The 25328-nt window shown below is 43.0% G+C and overlaps 2 protein-coding genes across 5 annotated transcripts; one reads left to right on the top strand and one right to left on the bottom strand.

The window, feature by feature from the left end:
- The first annotated feature begins 1506 nt into the window (after nucleotides 1–1506).
- LOC128408653 (C-type lectin domain family 2 member D-like) lies at nucleotides 1507–11365 on the top strand. 4 transcript variants are annotated; one of them, XM_053378636.1, is made up of 5 exons: nucleotides 1507–1859; nucleotides 2949–3044; nucleotides 4153–4352; nucleotides 7397–7494; nucleotides 7976–8012. In XM_053378636.1, the coding sequence occupies exons 1-5, from the start codon at nucleotides 1763–1765 to the stop codon at nucleotides 7995–7997; spliced, it is 513 nt and encodes a 170-aa protein (XP_053234611.1). In that variant the 5' UTR covers nucleotides 1507–1762; the 3' UTR covers nucleotides 7998–8012. The 4 variants fall into 4 exon arrangements, with proteins under 4 accessions (XP_053234611.1, XP_053234609.1, XP_053234608.1 ...); XM_053378634.1 differs by lacking the exon at nucleotides 7976–8012 and adding an exon at nucleotides 7737–7969; XM_053378633.1 differs by lacking the exon at nucleotides 7976–8012 and adding an exon at nucleotides 8527–11365 and having other exon boundaries at nucleotides 1508–1859.
- A 34-nt stretch (nucleotides 11366–11399) lies between these two features.
- On the bottom strand, nucleotides 11400–25125 carry LOC128408651 (killer cell lectin-like receptor subfamily B member 1B allele A). The gene is made up of 6 exons (XM_053378629.1): nucleotides 24704–25125; nucleotides 18584–18673; nucleotides 15629–15766; nucleotides 14590–14744; nucleotides 13107–13216; nucleotides 11400–11859 (listed from the first exon to the last, which is right to left on the bottom strand). Exons 1-6 carry the CDS (start codon nucleotides 24786–24788, stop codon nucleotides 11715–11717), a joined length of 723 nt encoding a protein of 240 aa, XP_053234604.1. The 5' UTR covers nucleotides 24789–25125; the 3' UTR covers nucleotides 11400–11714.
- Between the last annotated feature and the right edge of the window lie 203 nt (nucleotides 25126–25328).

The raw sequence follows: 25328 nt of genomic DNA, 5'->3' as shown, positions 1-25328 counted from the left end.
AACCCGGAAGTAAGTGTTCTGGTTTTCGAATGTTTTTTGGAAGCCGAACATCCGATGCGGTTGTCGGCTATTGTTTCCGGGGCGCCTGCACCAATCAGAAGCTGCACCTTGGTTTTCGAACATTTCAGAAGTCAAACGGACTTTGGGAATAGATTAAGTCTGGCACTTTTGTTTTTGCTACTTATTTTGTATTTCTGTTTTTGAGGCTTTTTTGGTTAATTTATTTTTGTGACTGTGTGGATGATAATTTTTATCATCTACACTACTGTCTTGTTTATTTTATAGTACAGTACATTGATTATTGCTTTCATTTTATGGATCAATGGTCTCGTTAGAGAGTAAAATTCATGTTAAATTGCTGTTTTAGGGGGGTTGTTTTAAAAAGTCTGGAACGGATTAATCCATTTTGCATTACTTTCTATAGGAAAGTGCACCTTGGTTTTGGAACACTTTGGTTTTGGAACGGACTTCTGGAACGGATTAAGTTTGAGAACCAAGGTACCACTGTACTGCTATAATGGTTTTCATTGCAGTAACTCCCCATCCTTGACTCATCCAAGGAAATAGTCCAGCACTCTAACCCTCACACCACACTGGTTCCCATAGCTGGAGTCTGCAAAAGCAGAGGGACACATGACACTGAATAAAGGACCCAGCTCATTACTAACACATACACACAGTGACACACACGCGGAACCCCATACAAGTATTTCCCCACACAAAGAGGCAAGTCTGTCGTCAGACGGGGGGAGGGGGTGGACCTCTGCGACCTTCCAGATGCGGTTCGACTCCAACTCCCAGCAGCCCTTGTCAGCATAGCTGTCAACGTTTCCCTTTTTTTAAGGGGAATTCCCTTATTCCGAATAGAATTCCTCGCAAGAAAAGGGAAAAGTTGACAGCTATGCTTGTCAGATACAAAGTGGACAGCAGTGTTGGGAACTGCAGTCCAGCAACGAGAGAGACCCACAGGTCACTTTAACACACACACACACACACACACACACACACACACACTTGGGCGAGATTGCTTCTTGCAAAGCGCTGCGAGGTCTACCATCCAACGCAGAGCAAGGCGTCGATTCTCTCTCCCGGCCGAAATGGACGGCGCTCGGAGGTGGCCAGCACTTCGCTCGCTCGGTGCCCTGCCCGCCCTGGAGCCGCCGAGCCGCCGGCAAAGAGGAGGCGGAGGCGACCCCGCTTGGCTACAAACGGCGCTGCGCCGACGTCTCCTCCTCCTCCTCCTCCTCTGCCCTGGAGCTCCTCCTATCAAAGGCTGACGAGGAGAGCTGCAATTGGAAACCCCGCAGCGAATCCGGCGCGCCGCTTTCCTTTGCGCGCAAATTCAAATTGCCAAGCTCCTCCGGACATCTCCCGTCGGTTTTGCTCTTGGAGAAAGCGCGTGCAGAGCACGGGCCAACCTGTGCAGGTACGGAGATTAAAAACCAGCGAATCGGGAGCGCGGGGGTCTCGACGTGGGGGCGACAGTAGTGGCAGTGACCGCGATTGGGGGGGGGGTCGTTGCATTCATTGCAGTGCAGTTATCTCAGCTGAAGCATCCAGGATAGATGACCTTCCAACCTCTGCTTAAGAACCTTGCGAAGATCCACTTGGGAAGCTAAGCAGGGTCCTGTATGGTTTCAAATGGGTTGGGAGAACAAGTGGTGACATCCCTGCATCGCATGGACTAGATGACCCTCGCGGTCCCTTCCAACTCTACGCAGTTTTTCTTGAGAGGAGCGAGAGCACAGTCTTTTTACCTTGTATGGCTACAGGACAGATGGAAGCCGGATCAAAATCCGAGGAAGAGCATTTGGACTCTCCCCACCCGCATGTTGACCTTGAGCAAAAGGAGGCATCAGGTAAGCGCATCTCCTTTGCTCCAAGTCTTTGTTCCTGCAGGTGCCGCCTAAACACTTTGCTTTTTTATGGCAGCCCTTTGGCTTCAAGACCTGCTTATAGCTCTGCATTGCACTGGTCTCTCGGCCTGCGAGGCTATTGTTTCTGTTCTTCTTAATACAGTCATACCTCTTGTTACGTTTGCTTCAGGTTAAATCATTTCAGGTTGCATCCCACGGCAACCCGGAAGTACCGGAAAAGGTTACTTCCAGGTTTCGCCGCATGCGCAGATGCTCAAAATGACGCCATGCGCAGAAGCTGCGAATCGCGACCCACACATGCGCAGACCTGGGTTGCGTTCTGCTCATGTTGTGAACAGGGCTCTAGAACAGATCCTGTTCGCAACCAGAGGTACCACTGTACTGCCTTACTATACAGTCTAGGCCATGTCTGTTCAGATGTACGCCTCGCTTTGTACAGTAGACCTTCTTCTCTTGCAAGCCTGGTTTGCCCTGCTGCCACCCAGCACTCTGCTTTCTTCCCCTTTCTCCTTGTCCCAGTTGGTTCCAGTCAAAAAACGCCTGGTTTTGAAGCCCTCATTGCAAGAAGCAGTGCAGGAACTGCTTGTCTCTTCTTCGATCTGTGTTTCATCTTCCAAGCCATTCTGTATAAAATGAAGCTCTGTTTCCCGTTCACTATAACTTAAAAGCAACTACAGCTTTCTCTCCTTTTGGCCAGATCAGGTGACAGCAAAAACTGTAAGGTTTTTAGTGGAGGAAATTAGAATAAGATCTGTTATTTGATTATTGATGTAAACCTCCAGAATGTATTTTCTATAGTTAAGTTTTTACCTCTCACTTCAGTACATTTTATTTGATTTTATTGCTATGGCTAGTGGCTAATGCAAGTAAAGATTCTTCTGCTCTGCTCTGCCTTTCGACCAGAATGAATGAGCTGAGTAGATTAAGCAGATCCAGTGTTTGTTTTTTGCTGAGGAAGTAAAAGGGATTCACTTTCCCCCATGATCCCTTATAAGGAGGCCTGATCCAGCCTTAAGTTTTCACAAATGCTCATGAGTTTAGCTGTTCTTTTTCCCCCTCTTTCCACTGTAGCATCTCCCAAGATCTGGAAATGCCTATCAATTAAAGATATTCTCATAGGCATCCTCGTTTTCCTGGTCATCGCGCTTACCATTACCATTATAGCAGGTAAGTTTTCTGAACCTCAGTGTTACTCCCTTAAGCTTTTTCTCTTCCCTCTTGGGTCTGAGGTAGCTGCATGCCTTCAGCCAGCTTCTCAAAATCAGAACTTAGGCTATTGCCTGGCTTTCAGCCACTGCCATGTCTGACAGCCTTGCCCCAAAGCAGTAATTCAATGATCCATATTCCTACAAGGACACACTGAGACCATGTGCTTTGGCCACAGGTGGGAACATCTGGCATTGGAGGGAAAGAGATGCTTAGCCAGAGGGTTAGAGCAGGCACTGGCAACCTAAGGCCCCGGGGGCCGGATCCGGCCCAATCGCCTTCTCAATCCGGCCCGCGGACGGTCTGGGAATCAGCATGTTTTTACATGAGTAGAATGTGTGCTTTTATTTAAAATGCATCTCTGGGTTATTTGTGGGGCATAGGAATTCGTTCATCTCCCCCTAAAATACAGTGGTACACCTAAAATACAGTGGTAATCTTTTCCTTGCTCTCTGTTTTCCTTCTCCAAACTGCTTTTCCTCATTTGGTGTTCCATTGTGGGTAAAGTTGTGACTGGAACCAAGCTTGGCATAAAAGCAGTGGGCAAGAGAAGGGTTAAGTATCCCCTCCCCTTTGACATTTTTCATTCTCAAAAGAGCCACTCCGACAAGCCTGCTTTTCCTAATCAGCAGAGCATGGTTGTGCACAGCTCCCACACAATCTGCCCCATGGGCCCAATCCAGGAGGCAACCTGGGGACCACAGCTCCCCACCAACATGATCAACAAACTCATTATTAAAAACAAAATTAGAAGAAAGCAGAAGAAATAATCTTATTCATCGTAGTTTCTGTGTACAGTGGTACCTCGGGTTAAGAACTTAATTCGTTCCGGAGGTCCGTTCTTAACCTGAAACTGTTCTTAACTTGAGGTACCACTTTAGCTAATGGGGCCTCCTGCTGCCACCGTGCGATTTCTGTTCTCATCCTGAGGTAAAGTTCTTAACCCGAGGTACTATTTCTGGGTTAGTGGAGTCTGTAACCTGAAGCGTCTGTAACCTGAGGTACCACTGTATGCCTCTCCAAATGGGTGGTTTGGGCAGGTTACCCCAGTTCTCTATTCCTTCCGCAGTGACAGCCTCCAGAGAAGCCGAGCAACCAGGTCATCAGCTGGTTCCCTCCGCGCTCTGCGGTCTACCATGTCCACATCACTGGATTGGCTATACGGGAAAGTGCTATCACTTTTCGAAGAAGAAAAGGAATTGGAACTCCAGCAGAAGCTACTGCGAGTCACACAATGCCTCCTTGGCTAGGATTGAAAGTGAGGAGCAGGTAAGAGAGGGGTCCTTTGGCACAGTGGCGTAGCGTGGGTTGTCAGCACCCGGGGCAAGGCAAGTAGTTTGCGCCCCCTAGCCCGTGGATTTGCGCCCCCTAACCCTAGATGTTGCGCCCGGTGCGGCCGGCCCCCCCTGCACCCCCCACGCTACGCCACTGCTTTGGCATGAAGGGGTGATGCTCGTCCCCTCTTAGGCAGCATGATGAAACAAGTCGCCTTATCTATGAAGTTACCAGTAACTACGCATCGTAACCTTGAATATCTTGCAGAATTTCAGTGGCTGCTTTTAAGGGCAAAGCGACTTTGGTGTTGGAGACAATCTGGAGAAATGATGGAAGGAAGGAAGGAAGAATATATATGTGTGTGTGTGTGTGTGTGTGTGTGTGTGTGTGTGTGTGTATTTGTGTGTGTGTGTGTGTGTGTGTATTTGTGTGTGTGTGTGTGTGTGTGTGTATATATATATATATATACACACACATATCCGTTTCCCCCTAACAGCTGTTTTCCCACTCAGCATCATTTCCCCCCAAATCCTTGCTTACCAGGCGAAAAAGCACATGGGGCACGGAAAATAATAATAATAATAATAATAATAATAATAATAATAATAATAATAATAAATAATTTATTTACAGCCCACCTATCTGACCGGGTTGCCCCAGCCAATCTGGGCGGCTTCTAACATAACATAAAAATACAACTATGCATCACACATTTTTAAAAAACCCCACTCCTGTCATTTCTCTTTTTTTTAATAAATAATTTTTATTAACAGGCCAATCACATCACATTATCCAAATCACATTAATTCCAAACTATACAGCCAAATTTTAAATTTTGTTGGGGGTACCCATACATCAAGCTCCGAACGAGTCCAAACATCACTTATATTGCTGCTTTAATTAAACAGTTCTATCCAGTTCAATCCAGATAGTCCTTTATTACTTTCTTCATCTTCTTGTTGTTATCGTATATTCCTTTCTTTGCGATCTCTGATAATTTTTACAAGCAGATTGGAAACAGGCATCCTCTGTGTGGGTTTTGTACTCTCCAAAGATCATATCGCTCAGGGACAGCCGCTATTCCACGCTTCCATAAAAAAATTTATCTTCGGTCTGTCCTTTACTTTTCTCAGACTTGCCAAATATATCAGGAGGCTCTGTCAGGTCAAGATTACATTCCAGCAATCCTTCTCATTCCAATGGTCCTGATTCTCCTCCCCCTGTCCTTCTTTCTCCGGCAAGCCTGTCTTGGCGAGACGCCATTTTTTAACTGCGTCATAAAATTTTCCTCCATTCTCATTGTTTACCAATCCTCTCTTTAGTTATAATCCATCCCACACGGTTCTTGAATTCCTGCTTGTGGTTAGTAAAACGCAACGATCTTGTTTCTTTCTGGGGTGGAGGGTTATTAATATCACATAGTGCAAAGAAAAAAAAGGTTTTTTCCTCCACCCCCCCTTCATTCCAAACATAGTCTCATAATGGTGGTTCATCAGAAGATTTACTTATCCATCCGTCACTCCGGTCACAGAGATCCATTAGTCAGCAGTCTTATCTCCCGAGCGATGCTTGATGTATGTGCTTTAGCTTCATTCCAATCATATGTTTCCAATTATAATTCCAAGCTAAAGCAAGCCAGCACGCGCTAATTGGAACCGGCATCAGGAAGAGCTGACCTCATCGAGGGCTTGTGCCAAGTGTCCGGCACCCCCATCTCTCGAATCCGGGGGTGCATTGTGGGCACCGCTGGCAAGGCAGCCCCCCCATCTCCTTGGGGGGGGGGTAGGAAGACTGCATACTTCCCATAGCAGCCTCTTAATTACCTCGTATGGGTCAGAGAGATGTCATTGTCAGCCATCTTCCAATGCGCCACCTGGTGGCCCCCCCATTCCTGTCATTTCTCTGCTCTAAATTTTCTACTCCTGGTGCTGCTTCACTTAAAAAAGAAGAAGGAGGTTCTCTAAACTCCTGGTTTATATGACATATCATGCAAAGCCCACGAGCAATAAGAATATTCTTCTGCAGAAAAAGAAGTAACTTCCACTGAGTTCAACAAGGCATAATCTCTGATAAGTGTGTGTAAGGGGTGGGAGTGGATCCGGCCAAGAGTTCAAATCCTGACTGCCTGTGGGCAACTTTGACAGCTGGGGAGCAAAGGCACAGGGCTCTGCAGGTGCCAACTGATAAAGCCAAGGATATAACAGGTGGATGTGGTTGGGCCAAACAGACTCATGGGGAAATTAGTACCCGGGCCAGGCCTAGTTGGGTCCATGAGCTGGAGGTTTATAGGATTAGCTACCATTGTATATACACCATGGCAGCTGCTGGGAAGTGAAGAAAAGGAAGGCAAAAGAGCAAAGGGTGTTGGGAGAAGGGAGTGGCACTGGTGAAGTTGTGGACTCTCCTTCCAGGGAGGTTTTTAAGCAGAGGTTGGGTGGCCATCTGTCATGGATGCTTGAGGTGAGATTCCTGCTTGGACTAGATGACCCTCGGGGTCTTTTCCAAGTCTACGATTCTGTGACCATTGGCTTTCTCTCCACCCACAACAAACATGTGGCTTCAAGACATTACGCCAAAGGGAACACAGCCCTTGAAAGAAAAATAGCTTGCCTACTCTTGCGTTGCACATGCTAGGGAGTAAGCCCCATTGAACGCATTGAAATGAATGCATATATTATTATTATTATTATTGTCAATAATAATAATAATAATAATAATAATAATAATAATAATAATATTTTATTTATATCCCGCCCTCCCCAGCCGAAGTCGGGCTCAGAGCGGCTAACAACAATAAAAGTAACACAGTTTACATAAAATCACAATCACTTAATTGAAGTGCATTCTAAAATCAATTCATTCTAAAATCAATTCAAAATCAAATTAATGGCAGTCATGACTGTTATCATCAACTAGGTGTACTTGCTGACGTTTTCATCTGACATGTTGACATGTGCTTGCGTGTTTACTGGCCGAAGTGCTTATCTGTGAATAGCGCAGGGCAGAATTCTAACATCCATTTTCTCTGGACTTCAAAGGAGTATGTGAAGCGTCTCGCTGGCAACCATGACTTCTGGATCGGTCTCAGAAGAGACCCAGGTCAACCCTGGAAATGGCTAAATGGAGAAAATTCAACGTGAGTCCCTTTCAGTTTTCAGTGCTGAGGCGTCAGCAACCAAAATGTCTGCAATTCACTGTTAACGGGATGGATTTTCTGACTATTATTCTTCCCAGTATAATTCTGAATCAGATGTCAAAATTTATGCGCAGCTGAAAGCCAGGCGCAATACCAAAAATACCGAATAAGAAACTCAGTTTCATTGAATCTCTGTAGGTAAACAGTTCCCTTTATCTTTCATAGTTTGCTTTCTTTCATAGATCGCTTTCCCCTACAATAAGCAACGGATGGATTTATAAACAATATTTAAAATAAGAAAGCAATGGCAGACTTTATAGGGATTTGTTTATTATTTTTGTGTGCTGTCAATAATCTTAACACATTTATGATATGCTGACGGCTGCAACCTTAGATAGAGGAAAAACGTGAAAAGTTGTATGAGCCACAATTATGACAAGTGATTGAGGCCTGTTGAAGCATTCACATCTTTGGTCATCAGTTTCATGAAAATCAGCTTGTAGAGGCTCCGAGGGCCTTCTGGCGGTTCCCTCACTACGAGAAGAAATTGCAGGGAACCAGGCAGAGGGCCTTCTTGATAGTGGCCCTCGCCCTGTGGAACGCCCTCCCATCAGATGCCATGGAAAAAAACAACTATCTGACTTTTAGAAGACAACTGAAGGGAAGTTTTTAATGTTTATTGCTTGTTATTTTTATTATTAATATTCTGTTGTGATCCACCCAGAGCAGCTGGGGAAACCCAGCCATATGGGTGGGGTATAAATAATAATAATAATAATACATTATTATTATTATTATTATTATTATTATTATTATTATTATTTATAGTAGAGATGTTTCAACAATGAGCTTCTTTCCTTTATTAAACTCTGCTTACATCTCCATCCTTTTCTGGGTCATTTTATTTTAGTCTGCCAGGTTTTTCTCCCACCCCCCACATTTGTGCTAGACTTTAGAAAAAGCCTGAAGAAAGATCATCTTGAGCTATGTGCCTGCCGCTTTGATACAGGTTTGTGATGCTTTGTGTTGCAGGCTCAGAATCGCTGGAACAGGTGGGGAATGTGTCCATCTGGACAATGAAGCCATAGCTGCCGCCTCGGGCTGCCACACAGAACTTCCTTGCATCTGCAGCAAACCTTCCGCATGTACAAATTCTAATTGTTTATCAGCCTCATAGCCCAAACACTGGAGGAGAGCTGGAGTGAGTGAGTAAAGTCAAGAAAATCAGGAGCCAAGATGACGAATGGATGAACTGGGTAGGATACCACCCTAAGTATGGCTAGGAATTTGTTCTTAAATGCAAATACACTCAGAATTTGTACTATTTGGGCAGCCTTGGAGGCTGCTATTAGATACTCCCCAGCAACTGCTTTGTGGAGCATCTAGTAGGATGGGGTACAATTTAAACTAATTATCTCGTATTTGAAAAATACTCAGCCATGCAGTTAGAATACTTAGAAGGAGTGATACTAAAATGAAATGGAGTTCATTGTAAGGGAAAGGACAACGTGCACTTAGAATTTTACCATGTAATATAGAATTTATATATATATAAGTTTTTTTAACATTATTTTCAACAGTAATTAAAAATACTTTTACATCTTATTCAAATTTTTGACTTCCATCAATCCTGTCTGAAAATTTTCCAGTCTAGTCTCTCAGTATGCATTTCTTATCTTCCCTATTACATTTCAAACTCATAACCAATATCTCTATCTTTTTCTACTTTGTAACACTTCGTATATTTCTCCTTACAAAGCTTCTTGTAGTCCTACTAGCGTAATTTGTTGATTACAGTTGCTCTTCAAATAATTCATATACTTCCAATCTTCTGTAAATCTCTGGTCCCGCAGGTTTCGAATCCTTCCTGTCATTTTGTCCAGTTCTGCATAGTCCATTAAGTTCGCCTGCCATTCTTCTTTCGTTGGAATTTCTTCTTGTTTCCATTTCTGGGCTAACAAATGTAATATTGAAGTTTTAGGCTGAATTTTGAAGGTTTGTAATAAGTGACAGCACTGAGACAGTTGGGTGTAACGGTTAGAGTGTTGGACTAGGACCTGCGAGACCAGGATTCAAATCCCCGCTCAGCGACAAAATTCGCCACAAGACCTTGGACCAGACACTGTCTCTCAGACTAACCTACCTTCCAGGGTTCTAGTGAGGATGAAATGGAGTGGGGAAGAACCCAGTATGCTGCCTTGTGGACACTGACACATTGATCTACCCTCACTAAATAGTAATTATTGTTTTGCAAACTTAATTTTTCTTTATTTTTATAGTTTTGCAACCTAAATAATTGTATTTTTCAAATCAGACCATGGCTTCTTCAAGTAGACAAAAATGTGTAAACAAACCTGAGGCCTTTTGTTATGTATGTGGCTGCTACGCACTTCCTCGTCAAAGATGCAATATAACAGCGTTTGTGAGGCGTGCCTATAACAGCTATTTTGAAATCCCCCTGGGCCACCAAGGCAAGAAATGGGCTCCGCATATTGTTTGTCACAATTGTGAGGAAATACTTAGAGACTGGACAAAAGGAAAACGGAAGAGTATGCCTTTTGGAGGTCCCATGGTTTGGCGAGAACCCAAGGATCACACAAGGGACTGCTATTTTGGTTTACCAGTGGTATCTACAAGCCGTTGTTATTCAGGTACAGTGGTACCTCGGGTTACATACGCTTCAGGTTACAGACTCCGCTAACCCAGAAATAGTACCTCAGGTTAAGAACTTTGCTTCAGGATGAGAACAGAAATCGTCCTCCAGTGGTGCGGTGGCAGTGGGAGGCCCTGTTAGCTAAAGTGGTGCTTTAGGTTAAGAACAGTTTCAGGTTAAGAACGGACCTCCAGAACATATTAAGTACTTAACCCGAGGTACCACTGTACTTGGTAAAGCCTTTCTGTTGTCCAAGCAAGAAGTTGACCATTTTGAGGTCCACACAGATGGTCCAGTTGTGCTCCTCACCATGTTCACTTCCTTCACCTTCAGAAGAGACAAACCCCTTAAAAGCTGGAGTAGGGAGTTCCTCAGGGTGCGGGATAGGTCTAATTGCTGAAGGAATACTGGGATAGGCATCAGAATGTCAGTTGTTCTTGCCGATAGCCTTCGTATTAACCAGACAAAAATAGCATAACAAAAGGCATCAGGCTTGTTTACACATTTTTGTCTACTTGAAGAAGCCATGGTCCGAGCTGAAAAATAGAAATATTTAGGTTACAAATCTATAAAAATAAAGAAAAATTAAGTTTGCAAAACAATAATTACCATGTGGTTAGGGTAGATCAACGTGTCAGTGTCCCCTTATCCCCTGTGTAAATATGACATATCAGCAAAAGTCGGAAATTGAAAGATAACTATAGCATGTAGATGGAAATCGATTTCAGATTTGAAATCAGCATTGAAAGAACATATAAGAACACTTGAAAAATCTCATGCAAAAGAAAATGGGGGAAAAAAATTTCCCCAGTATACTGTGTATCCCAAGGGAATACATTTTTTTGCATACCTCCAACTGTACATAGATATACATGTCATGTTCAATGCTATATAAGTCACTTACATTTATACTCACATTGTACTACTTTGGCTATGTGTTTAATAAAATATTGAATTCTTGCATTGTGAAAAGCAGATTATGGTGAAAAGTGAAAAACATGAATAAAAACAAAAACACTAGAGCTTACAGAACAAAACCAACTTCAGAAAATAAATCAGCACGTCGAAATTAGGTTAGAACAACTGCAGGTGTCAATGCAACAAAAATTTTGTTTCCCAGTGTTATAAGTGTAACACTAAAGAGAAAATTTGTATTTCTATTTTTTTAAAGTCAGCTCCTTTGTAACAAAACTTTCTAATAAATATTGCTTCACAGCATTTTGGATCTTAGTCCTCCTTTGACGCATGCTTCAGCCATTTGTATTATATTGTCTATAAACCTAGAAATCCAGAACCCATTGTGAGTAGACATAATAAAAAAATGCTTGTGGGTCATAGAATTTCAGTTCTTTTAATATCAACAATACTTTAAGAATTCAACTTCTGAAGGCTCCCAAATCCCCCACAGAACTCAGAGCTTTAGCCGAAGGCCAAGGCTGCCCAACCTCCCCAAACCACCCCTGTCATCAGAGCAGCTTATAGTATTTTGGCCAGGTGACATCAATACCACTCAGCCGATTGGATGAAGAGAAATTGGTCAGGCAGAGAGGGCGAGAAGCAGGGGTACTCAATGGCCTCTGGTCCTTGTAGTTATTTGCAGAGCTTTCTTTTCGCAGACCCATCTGGCTACAGTAGTACATGTCTCAGAAATAGTTTTGTTCCCATTAAGTCTCCCGCAGCAGTTTTCTTGAGCCGGAGCTAGGTCTTTCAACCTGCAAAAGGAAGGAGAAAGCCAACAGCGTTTGTCAAAGACTGAACATATCCACCTGCTTGGTCATTCTTTGCGAGAGAGGGGCAAGACTCGCTCCGAGGGCCTTCTGGCGGTTGCCTCACTGCAAGAAGTGAGGTTACAGGGAACCAGGCAGAGGGCCTTCTCGGTAGTGGCACCCGCCCTGTGGAACGCCCTCCCTTCAGATGTCAAGGAAATAAACAACAAACTGACTTTTAGAAGACATCTGAAGGCAGCTCTTTTTAGGGAAGTTTTTAATGTTTGATGTTTTATTGTGTTTTTAATATTCTGCTGGGAGCCGCCCAGAGTGGCTGGGGAAACCCAGCCATATTGGCGGGGTTTAAATAATAATTATTGTTGTTGTTGTTGTTTGTTGTTATTACTCACTGCACAATTGCGTTGCCTAGGCTTGCCCATTAGGTGCGATCCTATCACGTGGAATCAAGACTTGTGGTTCTCAAATGTTTTGCCAGTGAGTTTCCCTGGGCTGCAAGATCTTGCTGTGGTTTAACTAAGGTTTCCCCCTCATGCGCCCAGTGAACCACAGGAGGAGAACTTGCACGCATTTCTCTTTGAAGGGTGTGGACGTATGCCCCCTTCTATCTGCCCTTTTGCAAAGGAATTCAAGGCAGTGCAAAATTGTTTCACTTATTTCCACAATAACCTTGTGAGGCATTTATTTACTATATATTAAATTTGTGAGTCACTTTATTTTGCCTAGGGCAACTAAAAGCAACTTACAAACAAACAAAACCCCTCACTAGGATACATTAAAACCAAGAGGAAAAAAGAAATACATTTTTTAAAAACCCATCCTGCCCACTTCTAAAAGGCCACAGACCAAACACAGATTTTGCTGAGAGAGACTGGTGCAAGTTTACCTAGTGAGCTTCACAAGTGAGCACCAGGTAGTTCAGAGGTGCCTTTGGCATCTTTCATTATATATACACAGCTTCTGGTGGATGCAGAAGAGTCACCTCTACCTTGGTTTCTGACATTCGAAGGGTATGTTTTTAGGACCCACCTTATTTCTGTGGTCGTAAGTTGTTTTCAGCTGTGTTTTAATGTTGTAACTCACCTTGGGACTTTAGGGTACACTAAAACGGTGTATTTTGACAGGTGTCAATGACCTGATGTGATTAGCATGGCATAAGACTGAGCAGAGGATTTGGGGAGATGAAGATCTGTTCCTCCTCACCCCTGCTCTGCAGAGTAAGATGAGATACTCACAGTTTGTCATCTAACGGGGAGCCGTCCACCCAGGTCCATTTCCAGTCAGGAGGTGTGGCTTGTAATCCAATCCAAAGCAGTGGATATTGGATATTACGCAGTATAAAGTCCTGTAAACAAAGCAATTAGTCTCTACTATAGTATCTAGACAGCATCTTAAAAACCTAGACAGCATTTTAAAAAGCAAAGACATCACCTTGCCAACAAAGGTCCGTATCGTTAAAGCTATGGTTTTCCCAGTAGTGATGTATGGAAGTGAGAGCTGGACCATAAAGAAGGCTGATCGCCGAAGAATGGATGCTTTTGAATTATGGTGCTGGAGGAAACAAGTATGCACAAGTATGCTGCAGAATTTTCATGGGAACTACAGTGATACCTTGGGATGCGAATGGGATCCGTTCTGGAGCCCTGTTCGCATCCTGAAGCAAGAAGAAGAAGAAGAAGAGTTTGGATTTGATATCCCGCCTTTCACTCCCTTTAAGGAGTCTCAAAGCGGCTAACATTCTCCTTTCCCTTCCTCCCCCACAACAAACACTCTGTGAGGTGAGTGGGGCTGAGAGACTTCAGAGAAGTGTGACTGGCCCAAGGTCACCCAGCAGCTGCAGGTGGAGGAGCGGAGACGCGAACCCGGTTCCCCAGATTACGAGACTACCGCTCTTAACCACTACACCACACCTGCATCTGCGTGGGTCGCGTTTCGCCGCTTCTGCACATGCGCGTGGCGTCATTTTGATCGTATGTGCATGCATGCACGGCGAAACCCAGAAGTAACGCGCTCCGTTACTTCCAGGTTGCCACAGAGCACAACCCGAAAATACTTAACTTGAAGCACATTTATCCCGAGGTATGACTATGTTTTTTTAATCAGAAAGAAAGAAAGAAAGAAAGAAAGAAAGAAAGAAAGAAAGAAAGAAAGAAAGAAACCAATATGGAAAACTGAAAGGAGGAGTTGCACTTCAAAATTCATAGAACTGTGAATTTTAAAGGATATTTACTCCTCAAATGCGTAATGCAGATTTCCTGGCACCCTGCAATGGGAGCTGAGGAACCAACAAAAAGGTTAAATAAGCTATTTCAGTGGCTCCCTAATCTTTCCCAAGGCTCCCTATTGTATTTTGAAAAAGAAACTGCATGTGACTGAAAATAATTTTTAGTTTGGCTATAAGTAAAATCAAACAGAGTCCCAGTATAAGGGAATGAAAAGTTCCCTTGTGGTAGATTCCTAGCATATCCTAAAATTATTTGGCCAGCCCACTACACTACAGGGTCACATATTAGATGCATTATGTACATTGTGTTAGATAAATGATGCGATTGAAACACAGTAGAATACATTTACCCCCTTTTATTTATCTTTGGATTTCGAAAGTGTGGACTATAAATGCCACAATAAATATATGCAAGATGGAATGGTCCTCATTTTGGCAGTGGCTCCTCTCCACCCCATCAATAAGGAACGTGGATCTAACTCTTATTTACTTACCACTTCTTCTTCATTCTGTATCACCAACAATTGAGAGTCTTTTGTTCTGCAGTCGTCTTTGCTCTCGGTCCAATCTCCTTTTTCACTGGAGAACCAGTAGCACTTGCTATTGAGACGTAACCAATTCTCAGGGCAGACTGCGCAGTCAGAACTCTCTGGGAGTAGGGCAGGGTGGGCGGGTGGAAGCATAAAAAATTGCAAGTTTACACCAGATAAAATGACAAACCATGGTTTGTAACTGACAGGAGCAAGCCTACACAACCCTTTATTTGCATCCTCACTAATCCACTTTTCGCCTTTACACACAATAAGGTATTAAATCGGGTTTTTAATATTTTGATATTCTGTTGGGAGCCGCCGAGGTACCACTGTACAAAGAAAAGTTCATCTTTTGCAAGTACTGCTCCTTAAAGTTGTTACGTTTGACACTTGTATTCGCTAAGACATACATGGAGCACAAGAGCTTCTATTTGGTCATTACGTATATAAGAACTGATCTATTTGTATTTCCTGTTCTAAATGTTGCTCTTTAATTGCTTCTACTCAATTAGATAATGTGAAAAGAGTTATGTTTATATGATGTATAAAGAATTTATATATTTAAACACAGCCAGTTACGTTGTGGGTATACAATGGTACCTCGGGTTAAGTACTTAATTCGTTCTGGAGGTCTGTTCTTAACCTGAAACTGTTCTTAACCTGAAGCACCACTTTAGCTAATGGGGCCTCCCGCTGTTGCAATTTCTGTTCTCATCCTGAGGTAAAGTTCTTAACCCGAGGTACTATTTCTGGGTTAGCTGAGTCTGTAACCTGAAGTGTATGTAACCTGAAGTGTATGTAACCCAAGGTACCACTGTATTTGTTTGGGAAGAGGATAGGGACAAAACGACAATTAGTTGGCTCAGCCTCTCTTTGACTGTGGCTCCCTCTCTCTGTGGTCTTCCCGCCTTCTACCCCACCCCCAGTCCCAAAAGGCAGCAGCCCCCATTTTTTTGATATGTGTTCCTTGAGCCTTATTGAGAAACAACACTCCAGTTACCTGCTGAGCTGTTTTCAAGCGGCTTACAGAAAAATTGCTGCAGCGAAGTCACATTCTCTAGGCATAGATTATTTTCCATTTCATCCTGAGGGACACAGGATTTCTCCAGTTCACCCATGAGGTTCCATGTCTGAAAACCTTCATATAAGGAGGTTAATTTTAAGTGATCAACAAACTGTGAAGAAATTCAAAGACCGTTCAGTGTTTTTTGTTATGGTACCTAATTATATTGCTCTTCCTTTCTTGAATCCAGTGTTCCCCATGGATTTTCCCTTCATCATTGAAATAAAACATGTTTGTTGTTTTTTAATTAAAGGAGAATATCACAGTATGTCCTTTAAGATAACAGCTCAGGTTCGGAAAGATTGCCTTTAACTTTCTAATATTTAGAACTCGTATATGATCGATTGTTCAAGACAAATCTTTAGGTTGTGAAAACCAGACAACCCAATTTTTGACAATAACTTAAATGGCCAGACACTGAGCCACTCAAGAACAACTGCAGTCACACTTTCTGTCAACTCACTACACTGCATAGGTGCCAACTCCCTAAGGTCCTGGGTGCCCAAGCACCCACAAAATTACCCATGAAGGTGCCGGGCACCCACAAATTTTGGTGCACGCTGCATGGCACCCACAGCCCCAGACACCCATAGTCGTGGGGCTAAGCTGGTACAGATACTACACTGTGACACCTTTATTTGTTCACAAGCAGTAAACAGGAAACAAAGCAAAAAAAAGTTGTTGTTGTTGTTGTTGTTATTATTATTATTATTATTATTATTATTATTATTATTATTATTCCCTTGTTAGTTTATTGCAATGTGAACCAGTTACAGCTACCTCGGTTTTCAAACACAATGCATTCCGGAAGTCCGTTCAAGTTCAGAAACGTTTGAAAACCAAAAACTGAAAGCGGAAGCCTCAACACAGAAAACTCAAAACAGAAGCTGCATTTCCTGTTCAACTTCCGAGGCACATTCGAAAACTGAGGCATTTGCTTCCGGGTATTCGGCGTTCGAGTTCCGAAACGTTCGACTACGGAGGTGTTCGAAAACCAAGGTACCCCTGCATTATGAATTCTTGACACATGGAACTTCTGAACATATAACCTGTTTTTATGTCGCAGTTCAATACAGTACGATAAAATCTGTTTATACGAAATACTCTGTTGGCTTTATTGAAAAAACATTCTAAAGTATAAAAATACCCTGATCTGTTCCTTTTTGTACAACTTTTTGAGCAGAATGCAATGGTTTTGGCAGGGGGTGGCACATTCCCTGTTTCACCTCTGAGGCAAAATGGAACAGGCCACCTTTGCTCCTAAAGATTGATGCCAAATTACAGTGGTGCCCCGCAAGACGAATGCCTCGCAAGACGAAAAACTCGCTAGATGAAAGGGTTTTCCGTTTTTCGAGCTGCTTCGCAAGACGAATTTCCCTATGGGCTTGCTTCGCAAGACAAAAAAAATTCTGGGTTTGAATTTCTGTGTGGTGGGTGGCTGGGGGAACAGTTGGGGAGGGGTTTGCAAGAATCTGGAAGCTTGTGTGTGTTTTTTCTGCATTTTTATGATTTTCTGTGACCATTGGGCCACTCTGCTGTTTTTTTTTAAAAAAATTCTGGATTTGAATTTCTGTGTGGTGGGTGGCTGGGGGAACAGTTGGGGAGGGGTTTGCAACAGTTGGGGAGGGGCTGGGGGAACAGTTGGGGAGGGGTTTGCAACAGTTGGGGAGGGGCTGGGAGAACAGTTGGGGAGGGGTTTGCAACAGTTGGGGAGGGGCTGGGGGAGTTCTTCAGGAGATGCTTCGAGGTGACTGATTGCACCACCATCACCCTGCGGGAATTCTGGAAGGACCACTTCGACATCGTCACCTGCCTGAAGATGATCACCACGGCCTGGGACGGGATCAGCCAGAGAAATTTGAATTGCGCTTGGCGCAGCCTGTGGCCGGACTGTGTGGCACCAAGTGACTCTGATGCACCAGAGTCAACAGTGGTGCAGGACATTGTTGCCTTGGGGAGGACCATGGGCCTGGAGGTCACAGAGGAGGACATCAGCGAGCTGGTGGAGGAGCACGACCACGAGCTGACCACCCAGGAGCTGGTCGAACTGCAGGCAGAGGCTGCGCAGGAGCAGGCCTCGCTGGAAGAGGAGGAAGCAACTGAGGAACGGCTGTCCTCCAAAGAACTGAGGGACATTTGCCTGAAGTGGAAGGATGTGCAGGCTTTTGCACAGCGGCACCACCCTGACAAGCACGTGGCACATGACCTTGTGAACATTTTTGATACGAGGGTCATGTCGCCTTTCAGGGAGGTGCTGAAAAGGCAGATGAAGCAGCAGACCATGGACAGGTTCTTCAGCAAGAAGCAAAGAGTGGAAGAGGAACCTTCTTCGAGTGGTCCCCCAGAGTCTTAGAAAATGTACTGTACACTTTGTTGATTTTTAAATGTTTTTCTGTCATGTTTAGAAACTTAATTTATTGTTCCTTCAATTTTTGAAATGCTCTTTACAGTATGTGTGACTTTAAAGAGCACTTAATAAACTCTTGTTGTACCAAATTTGGCTTTGTTTGGATTTTTTTTGACCATAGGAATGCATTAATTGAATTTCAATGCATTCCTATGGGATTTCGTGCTTCGCAAGATGAAAAATTCGCTAGACGAAAAAACTCGCGGAACGAATTAATTTCGTCTTGCGAGGCACCACTGTATGTTTTGACTATTAATGAAGGCCTTCCTATTTCATCAACCCCTTTGAGCATAGATTTTCATTGCAGCCTGTATCTGTGTTGGATTTGAAATGGGTTTTATATTTGTCTTTGATTGTTTCATATTTGAAATCTCTGCCATTGCTGTTGCTGTTTTAAATGGTTGGTGGTTCTATTGTTAAGTCACTTCACAAGAAACAACCTATAAATGAAAATAAATTAATAAATAAAAGTGCTCTGTACTTACACAGGGCGATCACAGTGACCCCTAGGATGACATTTCCAGCCCATCCAATCCAGAGAGCAGTCCGTCGCCCCTGGGAATGTGGTGAGGCACCTGTAAATTTGACTTTATTAATACTAGGTTCCCCAACACAAGGGTACAGAACCTCAGACCTGAAGCCCAAACCTGGCCCTCAAGGCTTCTCTGTGTGCCCTGCCCTTGTGACCCTCCCCCCTTCCCAGGCTCAAACCCCTCCAGCCCTGCTCAACGCTCCTAGAGTGCTTTTGCTTGGCTGAAATGTGTCCCTGGGGATTTCCGCAATTTGCAAGATGAGAAAACACTCCTGAAATTAATAGTTATTTAACATCATATCCATATCAGGGCAATACCTTTACACTCGGGTTGCGAACGTGATCCGTGTGGGATGCACGTTCGCAACCCGCAGCAGCGCGTCTGCGCACGCTGCGACCCGGCACTTCTGCGCATGCACAAAGTGCGATTTAGCGCATCTGCTAAAACCCAGAAGTAACCCTTTCCAGTACTTCCAGGTTTCAGCGGTCCGCAACCCAAAAAAAATGCAACCTGAAGCTTCTGTAACCCAAGGTATGACTGTATTTGGCAAAGCAAAATGCTACAAAGTAGTGTTAAAGCCTTTGAGTTCTCCAGAATTCTTCATCAGTCTGGAGTTGAAAAAGGCAAGATGGGTGGAGGGAGGGGGGGAGGGAGGGAGACGGCTGGTGTTATTTCGAACCATCTATGCTTGAATAATTGTATTGAGAAGCAGAAATATAGCTATTTTTTGTTCTTTACAAAGTTTTGGACAGGTCCTTGGAGCTTTTACTAATCAATTGAAATGTGTTGACAAGGGTCAGGGTTGGAGATGGGTTAGGGTTAAGGCTGGATCGTAAAGGAAAGAGGTGGATTTGCCCTGCCAGACTTCAAACTTTATTATGAATCAGCAGCATTCTGCTGGTTGAAAGACTGGCTGCTTCTTGAGAATACAGACATTCTGGATCTTGAAGGTTTTAACAATGTATTTGGGTGGCATGCATATTTGTGGTACGACAAGGTTAAAGCACACAAAGCTTTCAAAAACCATATTGTCAGGAGAGCACTGTTTAATGTCTGGATTAGATATAAGGATTTACTGGAAAATAAAACTCCAAGGTGGTTGTCACCAATGGAGGCTAAGGCTCAGAGAAAACTTAACATGGAGGCCAAATGGCCAAAATACTGGGAAATTTTGGAACAAGAAGGGGACAGACTGAGATTGCAGAGTTTTGAGAAATTGAAAGATAAAGTACGAGACTGGCTTCATTACTACCAGATAATGGAGGTTTACAATATAGATAAGAAAGTTGGTTTCCAGGTGGAAAAATCTAAATTGGAAACGGAATTGTTAGAATCCAAAACTAAGACTTTGTCAAAAATGTATAACTTGCTGTTGAAGTGGAATACTCAGGATGAAACGGTTAAATCTGTAATGATTAAATGGGCACAAGACGTTGGACACAATATTATGTTTGCTGACTGGGAACAGTTGTGGACCACAGGTATGAAGTTTACGGCATGTAATGCCTTAAGAGAGAATATTATGAAAATGATATACAGGTGGTACATGACCCCAGTCAAGCTTGCAAAAATCTACCATTTGCCCGATAATAAGTGTTGGAAATGTAAGGAAAATGAAGGTACATTCTTTCACCTTTGGTGGACGTGCCCCAGGATTAAGGCTTTCTGGGAAATGATATATAATGAATTGAAAAAGGTATTTAAATATACCTTCTTGAAGAAACCAGAGGCCTTTCTCTTGGGTATGTCCGGCCAAGTGGTGCCAAAGAAGGACAGAACTTTTTTCATGTATGCTACAACAGCAGCAAGAATACTCATCGCAAAGTATTGGAAGACGCAAGATCTACCCACTCTGGAAGAATGGCAGATGAAACTGATTGACTGTATGGGATTGGCAGAAATGACGAGCAGAATCCGTGACCAGGGAGAAGAGTCGGCAGAAGAAGATTGGAAAAAATTTAAGGACTATTTACAGAACTATTGCAAAATTAAGGAAAGTTAAATGGTGTTGGATTGAAATTGAGTGGTTTCTAGCTGTAATGATATAAAGGAACATAGATGGGAAAAAAGGGTCTGAAAAATAAGGTAATATTATAAGCTGTAATGCTTTAAGTGTAGGATTTGCTGAACAAATAATTTTAATTGGGATACGAGGAGGAGAAGTATGAGGAGGTCTGATAAATTTGTTATTGAAAAGCATGATTTATGAACTATATGTCTTTTTTAATGTTTTTGTTTGTTCTGTTTTTGTTTGTTTGTTTAAAAAATTGGAAAATTTTATAAATATTCTATAAAAAAATAGGGTTAAGGTTGGATCTAGGGTTACGGTTAGGGATAAATGTAGTGTTAGGGTTGGGTTTAGAGTTAGGGTTGGGTTTATGGTTAGGGTTACAGGTAGGGTTAGGGTTAAGGTATGAGGTATGAGGTAGGGTTGGTTCTAGGGTTAGGGGTAGGGGGTAGGAATAGGGGTTGGGTTGGAGTTAGGGTTAGGGTTGGAGGTAGGGTGAGGGTTAAGGTTGGAGGTAGGGTTTAGGGTCAGTGTTAGTTTTAGGGTTAGGGGTGGAAGTAGGGTTAGGGTTGCATTAAGGGTTAGGAGTAGGGTTGGGGTTAGGGTTAGCATTGGTGTTAGGGTTAGGTGGTGCTTTTTTTCATGGGGTACTCAAGGGTAGCAGTTCGAAAGCACGTCAAAGTGCAAGTAGATAAATAGGTACTGCTCCGGCGGGAAGGTAAACGGCGTTTCCGTGTGCTGCTCTGGTTCGCCAGAAGCGGCTTAGTCATGCTGACCACATGATCTGGAAGCTGGACGCCGGCTCCCTCGGCCAATAAAGCGAGATGAGCGCCGCAACCCCAGAGTCGGTCACGACTGGACCTAGTGGTCAGGGGTCCCTTTACCTGTACCTTTACTCAAGGGTACACAGTACCAGAACCTCTTTTTGTTTTTGTTGTTGTTGTTGTTTAAAAAAGTGTAACAACTTCATGGTTAAAAAAACTGCAACAACTTCATGGTGAGTACGGCACCTCTTATTTTGGTTATAGAAAATGTGAGATTTACTGTAACAAGTTCAGCTTAAGTACCAGCACCTATTTTTCTAGGGGGGGGGGAGCACTGAATATGCTCAAAGAAGAAGCAGTTCTGCTGCACCAGAGATATAGAAACAAGGTTTAATTTAGCAAGGTCTGACCATGTCCTTCCTTTCACACACTGATCTCCGGAACTGTAGTTTACAGAGGTTACATGTGATTCTTTATTTAGTGGGTTTGCATTTATACAATGCAACCACAGTGCCTGCAAATTGGAGCTTATCGTCCGGGGAAGGGCACCACCTTTTAACCCTTCCCCCCCTGCATTTATTCCACTGAGGGCAGGGCATATAGCTAGGGATGGGCAAATTTGTCCATTTCAGTTTCTTAGTTTTCCATTTTTCCAGTCCACATTTCCATATCTGTTTGCTGGTGAAAAAATAACCAGCATTTCAGTGTGACTTTCTCCTAATATACATGCTTTTGCAAAATATACAAATAATTTCCCCTAATATAATGCCTTGTTATTATCACAAATATGTGCATTTTAATGCACACTTTTACCCCAGTACATACATTTTTGTACACATTACTTGTGTACAAAAATGTATGATGCTTTGTTTATTGTTTATGACAAATGAATTGTAGTTGTGCAATTAACCAAACTGAGAATTCTTCAGCATCTTAGTCTGATTTTTTCCATAATAGGCACATTTCTGTATTCCATTTTTAAAAATGTACATTTTGCCTAGCATTTTTTCTAATGCAACGCATGTTATGCCATGTATATGAACTCTTCACCCTAACATTACTACACATTCCTCAGCTGCAGGACTGAATTGCAAAATTCAGAAAAGGGCACATTTCAAAGCGTGGCTGTTTCTGAAAGTGTAGATCGGGTAAGCTTGCCTCCAAATGCAAACTGAACTGAATTTCTCCCCATCCCTAGTTCTGATGTTCTTATGCCCACCAACGTTAAGAACTAGATAGCTTGCATTGCTTTACTTCCCTCAAGAAGGCTTGTCATTTTCCCCTGCTCTTTTATTATCATATATTTGCTTATTAAATTTGTATGTGTTTTGAGAGTCTTCTGTTGGGCAGATAAGCAGGATATAAGTTTTAGAAGAAATAAAATATAGGAACTGGACAGGGTGGCAGTAGGGAACCTGAAGCCTTTTGGATGTTTCTAGATTACCGTATTCTTCATTCCTGCTTATTGACCATGCTGACTAGGGCTGATGGGAACTGTAGTCCAACAATATTTAAGGAGGATATTGAGAAGCAAGAACGTGTGGAGAGGAGGGCAACCAAGATGGTCAAGGGTCTGGAAACAAAGGCTTAGGAGGAAGGGTTGAAAGAGCTGGGTATGTGAGAAAGAGGAGACTAAGAGGAGATAGGATAAAGGTAAAGGGACCGCTGACCATTAGGTCCAGTCGTGGCCAACTCTGGGGTTGCGGCGCTCATCTCGCTTTATTGGCCAAGGGAGCCTGCATACAGCTTCCGGGTCATGTGGCCAGCATGACTAAGCCACTTCTGGCGAACCAGAGCAGTGCACGGAAACGCTGTTTACCTTCCCGCCGGAGCGGTACCTATTTATCTACTTGCACTTTGACATGCTTTCGAACTGCTAGGTTGGCAGGAGCAGGGACCGAGCAACGGGAGCTCACTCCGCCGCAGGGATTTGAACTGCCGACCTTCTGATCGGCAAGTCCTAGGCTCTGTGGTTTAACCCACAGCGCCACCCACGACCCTAAGAGGAGATAGGATACACATCTTCAAATATCTAAAGGCCTGTCACGTGGAAGATGGAGCAAGTTTGTTTTAACCCAGGGGTCAGCAAACTTTTTCAGCAGGGGGCCGGTCCACTGTCCCTCAGACCTTGTGGGGGGCCGGACTATATTTTTTGGAGGGGAGGGAAATGAACGAATTCCTATGCCCCACAAATAACCCAGAGATGCATTTTAAATAAAAGGGCACATTCTACTCATGTAAAAACACGCTGATTCGCAGACTGTCTGTGGGCCGGATTTAGAAGGCGATTGGGCTGGATCCGGCCCCCAGGCCTTAGTTTGCCTACCCATGTTTTAACCTGTTCCAGAGGCTAGGACTTGAACCAGTGGCTTCAAGTTACAAGAAAGATTCCAACTAAACATCACGAAGAACTTTCTGACAGTAAGAGCTGTTTGACAGTGGAACGGACTCCCTAGGAAGGCGGCAGACTCTCTTTCCTGGAAGGATTTTGAGCAGAGGTTGGATGGCCACTTGTCATGGATGCTTTAGTAGAGATTCCTGCATTGCAGGGGGTTGGACTAGATGACCCTTGGTGTCCCTTACCTCTCTACAGTTCTATGATTCTATGAATATCTGAATGGGGATTAAATTGGGGAAAACTAGATTAGATACTAGCAAAATGAGCACTGCTTTTGTTTGTCTGAAATCCTTTTCGGCTTCCCTTTTATTTTAATTTAAAATATTGCTGAAGTGATGGAATAAAAGGAAACACCTTGGCAGAATTCGAGTGATCCCTGTGTTGTATAAATATAGGTTTGTAGGGATGTACAAAGAAATTATCTAAGAAATATGTAACTGTGCGGTATAAAGTAATGGATAGACAAAGTACAGTGAGATTAATTGGAAGTCAGTTTTAAATTTATTCTCTAGAAGTTTTATAATTGTGTTCAATACCAGGAGTATATATGCTGATAATTATATTAATCTTCTTATATCTTATAGTGTGGTGGTTTGTTTGATTTTTCTGTTATTTGTTTGTTTGATTTTATGTTTGCTTATTTGTATGCACGCCTGTTTTTCATAAACGTATTCATTTTAGATTAATAAAGATATGAAAATGAAATATTGCTGAAGTGCCCATCTTTAGAGCAACCCTCTACAGTTAGTTATTTTGACTAACTACATGCTCACACAAAAGGCAATACACCCTCCTTCTGTGGCTACATTTGCTCTAAAAATATTTCAGCCCCTGCTGTAAGTAACAGCTTGGAGACTTGCGAAAAAAACATCCTCTCCCCGCTCCCCAACATTAAAACTTACCTGATCCTTGCGAGGGGTGAAGCAGCCTGGCAGAGGTTGGAGCTGAAGGGAGAGCAAGGTCAACATAGATAGAGCCATCCGTCATTCCGCTGGAAGCAAAGAAGGCCAAGAGATTGAGTGTGATATGGGACAACTAGCTGCTGCAAGGGAAGTGTATATATTAGTCAAGCCGGCCAACCAATGTAATTCGTTGAAGGAAGCGCTGCTGCTAACCAGTGTAGCTGAAGTCAGGTTAGGTTTTCTGGTCTTTGAAAAACTGAAGCGGAGCTTCCTGGAGCAGAAAGGTGAGGGTAACAAGAATCCAGATGGTTCCTTTTTCTTCCACATCAAAATAGATGTCTGCCTTTTATTTTATTTATTTAGCAAGATTCACACACCTCTTATTTAAAAAAAAAAATATTTAAGTGGTTCTCCTGTTAAGTATTCATTAAAAATAGCAATAAGAAAAAAGAAGCAACAAGAAAAGAAACTGAAATCAGCAGAGACAAATTGCCGAAATGTGGATAAAATCAACCAGTTTAACATGCACTTAAAAAGAAATTTACATGGTAAAAGTTCATGTCTCGTTAGTAATTATTATATTTATTTATTTATTTATTTATACATACATACATACATACATACA

Source organism: Podarcis raffonei, chromosome 2 (assembly GCF_027172205.1).
Source record: "Podarcis raffonei isolate rPodRaf1 chromosome 2, rPodRaf1.pri, whole genome shotgun sequence".
In the NCBI taxonomy this organism is placed as follows: Eukaryota; Metazoa; Chordata; class Lepidosauria; order Squamata; family Lacertidae; genus Podarcis; species Podarcis raffonei.
The sequence above is the reverse complement of the archived record's forward strand: the minus strand, read 5'-3'. Positions and strand labels throughout refer to the sequence as shown.